This window comes from Nicrophorus vespilloides, unplaced genomic scaffold, assembly GCF_001412225.1.
Source record: "Nicrophorus vespilloides isolate i.1.1-1 unplaced genomic scaffold, Nicve_v1.0, whole genome shotgun sequence".
NCBI classification, from domain to species: domain Eukaryota; kingdom Metazoa; phylum Arthropoda; class Insecta; order Coleoptera; family Silphidae; genus Nicrophorus; species Nicrophorus vespilloides.
Window position 1 is genome coordinate 31,518 of NW_017096317.1, and position 2,576 is coordinate 34,093.

The 2,576-nt window shown below is 32.1% G+C and overlaps 1 protein-coding gene across 1 annotated transcript in view; it reads left to right on the forward strand.

The window, feature by feature from the left end:
* LOC108556654 (neuronal growth regulator 1-like) overlaps positions 1-2,576 on the forward strand; it is a 4,734-nt gene that overhangs the window by 408 nt on the left and 1,750 nt on the right. Inside the window, exons 2-3 of the mRNA XM_017912850.1 lie at positions 432-602; positions 985-1,110. Of these exons, the coding sequence (XP_017768339.1) occupies positions 432-602; positions 985-1,110 (297 nt within the window). The remainder of the gene's footprint in view (positions 1-431; positions 603-984; positions 1,111-2,576) is intronic.

Genomic DNA, 2,576 nt, shown 5'->3' on the forward strand with positions numbered 1-2,576 from the left:
GAAAAAGCAGTGTTTTTACATTTCATTGATTTTCTCGAAAACTATAATACATAGAATTAATCCAGAAGATGCATATGAAAGCTGAATGTTTGGGGAATCTAGCTAGTATCGATATATTACTGTGGTTTTAAACCATATGACCTCTTGGATATGTTGTGTCAAGCCGTTGGCGTTCCATGCTGCTATTTTCAGTTGCTGATTAATTCTTATGAATTGAGAACAAAAACATGCATGAAAATAAATAAAAATCATAATGTATAGACTAAGAGTCATAGTTTTGTTTTTTTTTTCTCTCTCTCATTTATAAATTCCTTTGTTTTACATCTATATCAAATAATAAAAGAAACTGTCAGGATTTCGGGATTTCTGTTGTCGCGATTTTCCATATAAATCCAATTGTTATCTGTTCTCTTTCTTGTTATTTCCACCAGTTCCACCAGACATCGATGACGTTGAGACGAGCGGAGATCTGACGGTTTCCGAAGGAGAAAACGTGACGTTGGTTTGCAAGGCGACGGGACATCCTTCGCCCAGGATCCTGTGGCGACGGGAGGACGGAAACCACATCTTGTACCATCCGAAGCCCTTCGAGAGTGACATAGGTAAGATACCGTAGCCGACCTGAATTTATTGCTTAATCATAGCGAGAGAGGGAGGGCATAAGCCGCAACCGAATTTACGGCCGCTTAATTTTTCACTCGTCGGTGATTTGTGGTCTTGCGTAAAAGAAGAAAAAAAAACTTAATTATTTATGTTATGCTTTTATATTTTACTTTGCTTTTTTTTCACTTTCTTTTTTAATTTATTATCTTTGTGCTACGTAATCTTCAGCTTTGAACTAGATTTGATTCTGGTGCAGCGTGTGGATTTTATGATCAAGTTCTGTGCGGGGTGGGCGTTAATGGGACTTGAATTATTGATGCGGATTTAACTTTGTCCAAATGTGGATTTCATTTGTAACGCGTTTCCTCTCATGATCACCAGACACGTACAGCGGATCCAGCCTGAGCCTGACCAGGCTTAACAGACGGCAGATGGGTGCCTACTTGTGCATAGCCAGCAATGATGTACCACCTGCAGTCAGCAAACGCATCACACTCAACATCAATTGTAAGTAAATTACTTTTTTCCTTTTATATAAATTTCAGTTTTCACAATTAGACAGTTTGTTTTAAAGGACTTTTGTCTTTTGTTTTCTGTCATTTGACAGATGTCACTTTTAGGTTAATTTAAAAGACAATTGCGCGTAGATTTGTTTGCAGCTGTCAATTTGATCAGGATTGCCATAAAGACAATATAGTTGCTGAGGATCTCAAAGATATCCGTGAAGTTGTTCATTACTTAACAGAATGAACGTGTCACTTAGATTATTAAAAGAAATGACTTTCTTGAATTAATTACTAAATAAGGTCGTAAATTGAATCCCATGGACATATGATATCAAATCATCATATCGACGAGAAATAAAATTAGTTTTCAAATTAATAAGTGTCACTTTCTTAAATGAATTACAGAAAAAAAAGGTCGTAAATTGAAACCCATTCGCATTTGGACAGTTGAAATCAATACATTATAATTCACGAAGAATAAAATTATTAAAACAAATGACTTGCTTGAATTAATTACAAAATAAGGTCGTAAATTGAATCTCATGGACATATGATATCCAATCATCATATCGACGAGAAATAAAATTAGTTTTCAAATAAATAAGTGTCACTTTTTTAAATGAATTACAGAAAAAAAGGTCGTAAATTGAAACCCATTCGCATTTGGAATGTTGAAATCAAGTCATTATAATTGCACGTAGATTTGTTTGCAGCTGTCAATTTGATCAGGATTGCCATAAAGACAATATAGTTGCTGAGGATCACAAAGATATCTGTGAAATTGTTCATTACTTAACAGAATGAACGTGTCACTTAATATACATAATAATTAACTTCAGAAAATTTCCAAAAAAAAAATGTAATGATATCAATTTATTTTTAAAGCAAATTACAATAATCTCTTAACACCATTAATAATCTAGTAAATTGTTTCTGAATGACCGAATTGTGTATGTTTCAGATTAATTAACTCTTCAGATTTAACATGAAACTCGTCCGAACTAAACGCTCTAATTATAAGTTTACAAATTTCTCTCACCTGAAAGTTGCTTATTTGTAATACATCTTAGAGTTTAAACTCACAATATTGATTGTGCGCGTATTTTTGTATACATGAAACATTATAAGTTTAATCATTGTATAATTTCTGATCATTTTTATAATAAATTCTTATTTAAATAAATAAACATAATAATATTATCTATATTTTCGTTGACTAAGTATAATTCTATTCAAATTTATTGTAGAAAACAAATGTAGGTTTAGATTATAATTAAATTAAAATTCTTTATTAATTATATCAGAAGCAAAAACGCACAGATCTAAGTTTAGTACTAAACTAAATTTCATTATTTTTTGTGCACCAAATTCACTCAACTAATACTTAACGAATAATGCTCTTCTACCGTACAAATCGAGGCAAACATATGACTTAGAATTAGCAAAAGGCCACAAATGATACCAAGA